This window comes from Volvox carteri, assembly GCF_000143455.1.
Source record: "Volvox carteri f. nagariensis unplaced genomic scaffold VOLCAscaffold_30, whole genome shotgun sequence".
Classification (NCBI taxonomy): domain Eukaryota; kingdom Viridiplantae; phylum Chlorophyta; class Chlorophyceae; order Chlamydomonadales; family Volvocaceae; genus Volvox; species Volvox carteri.
The window spans coordinates 509,951-512,375 of record NW_003307573.1 but is presented as its reverse complement, the minus strand read 5'-3'; the positions used below and the strand labels follow the sequence as shown (position 1 = coordinate 512,375).

Genomic DNA, 2,425 nt, shown 5'->3' with positions numbered 1-2,425 from the left:
ACACACACACACACACACACACNGCACACACACACTCTCTCTCACACACACACACACACACACACACGCACACACACACACACTCTCTCTCTCTCACACACACACACACACACACACACACACGCACACACACACACACACACGCACACACACGAGGCCACAAAGCCCACCGACACCCCGACGCACCTGCGTCGACAGGCACGCCGTGTACCTCAGGTTCTGACCGCTTCTGTTGGTCATGGGAATCAACACGGTTTCAACGGTACCCCGGACGCCCCCCGCGGGGCCCGAAGAGCCTCCGCCGGCCGCTTCCTCCCCCCCCGACCTTTCCCCCCCCGCCCCCCCATCCAGCAGCGCAAACACAAGCTTGCGTGTGCCATCCCGTGCGGTGTGTACGGATTGCAGTTGGATACCGCCCTCCAGGGAGGCCCCTGAGGAGACCTGTGAAGGTGTCGTACGGGGGGAGGTGGTAGTTGGCGGTTAGGGGAGTCCGGGGCGGCTGACGGGGACGGGGACGCACTCGAGGATTGCTGATCTGGATCCATTCCCGGAAGGATAAAGTACCTCCCCCAAATCTTCTCTCAAAATCCCTCTCGTCATCCATGCCATTCTTTAAGGATAGGATCCACCCACAAAACATACAAACATGCAGACATACAAACATACTAAGTAAAAGACATTAGCACAAACCTTGGCTTTAAATGCGGCGCTAAAGGCCTGCGGGTCGCCATCCGCCTGATCCAGGTTCCGGATCCATTTGCGGTTGCCGTACAACCAGCGGTACAGCTGCTTGGCGCGCTTGGCGGGCTCCCCTACAAGTGGTCGGCAAGAGTGGCGTTTAGGGGGATATGGGGGGTTGGGGCACGGGAGTAAAACCCGCACAGAATACGACGAGGAAGATGGGGGGTTTAGATGGGGAACAGGAGGGGAGTTGACGAGAGTAAAGAGCGGGGTGTCCGGAAGAACGCGGCACAAACACAAGTCCCGCGACGTTCATGGGCTGAAAGGAGGGCGGAAAAGACGAGAAAAGCTAACGTGCCGGTTCTCCGTTGTGTGGGGGAATACACAAGCACAGCAAAAGTTTTGAAGGCGATGACTGCCGACGAGGTGAGAGGGGAAGGGAAGCCGGGGAAGCCGCCTTCTTCCGTGCTTCCCCTTCTCTCGCCGCTACGAGACCGAGACCGAAAATCATCATCATGCATCAATCCATCCCTCTACTCTTCCCGCCATCATCACCCGGCCGCACCCACAGCCACAATACCATATATCGTCTACAGCCAGCCAGGCCAAGCATGCAGAATGAACTAAATAACTGACGATCAACGACTTTTACCTACCCACCGACGCTAATGCACCATTCCTCAAGCTCCGGTAGTGTCAAGTTCTTCAGCATCAACCGGGAATTGCCATCCAACAGACTCGACCGGTGAGAGAAGGATAGGGGAGCAGGTGGAAGGGAGGAAGGAGAGGAGGTGGCTGGTCGTGGGACGCTGATGCTGGGCGATGCCGGTGACGATGACTCAATTGGCGCAGCCTCCACCGCCGCCGCTGTTACAGCTGACACAAGATATGTCTGTAATTACCGTTGTGCGGGGAAGAACGCAGACAAAAAGTAATGTCACAAGCAGAGGGCCAAACCACCAATTGCTTGTTGGCTGTTTGGCTCCTTTGTTTATAAACAGGGCTGCAGGTCGTCTCCCGGGCCGCTATTCCGGATAGACTTTGATGCAACTTACATGTGCTTTTATATGCCTTCCTGACTGTAACCCCTGCTTGAGCCTTTGTGCCGGGCACCAGCCGCAGGAGCCCTCCCGCACCGCTCGGCAGCGGCTTTGGAACATTGCACTTCGCATTTTTGAAACTATCGGAGCCCCATTCAATTAACTTTCACCCAATTATAGAGCAGTGCAAACAAACAGAGATGCTTTGTCCTGTTACAAAAGCCTGCTGGGGAGTTTACTGTGCCGACAGACAAATGCGTTGAAACGCAAAGTGTGCTATGAACATTTCTTATTTCTCTGATGTGAAGATACTGTCAGATAGTATTGGATCCGAACACCACCGGGAAAATTGCCGTTGGTCGTACAACCACACAACCACCAGCGCGAGGCCTCCGAGAATAGCGAACGTGCCAAGTAACAAATCTTGTCAATCGACATTCCGCATGGCAGCCCAGGTGAAGAAAATGTTGGAAAGTGACTGACACTCATACATACCAGGAAAGCGTGACAGCAGTAATAGGACCGCGTGTGTGTGTGTGTGTGTGTGTGTGTGTGTGTGTGTGTGTGTGTGTTCCGGCGCTTTTGCTGTGTTTAAACAGCCAACCTGCGCAAGGCCACCAACACTTCCTAGGCCCATTAACAGCTCGAAACCGAGGGAATCTGACTGTTCCCTTGAATCTGGACACATCTCACGCAATCCCAGG

General features: G+C 54.7%; 1 protein-coding gene across 1 annotated transcript in view; it reads right to left on the bottom strand.

Moving 5' to 3' along the window:
* Positions 1–1,853, bottom strand: part of VOLCADRAFT_105556 (uncharacterized protein) — a gene marked incomplete at both ends in the record, with an annotated part of 5,512 nt that extends 3,659 nt beyond the window's left edge. Inside the window, 3 exons of the mRNA XM_002952459.1 lie at positions 691–812; positions 1,342–1,573; positions 1,737–1,853. Coding sequence (XP_002952505.1) covers positions 691–812; positions 1,342–1,573; positions 1,737–1,853 — 471 coding nt within the window. The remainder of the gene's footprint in view (positions 1–690; positions 813–1,341; positions 1,574–1,736) is intronic.
* Positions 1,854–2,425: the final 572 nt, after the last annotated feature.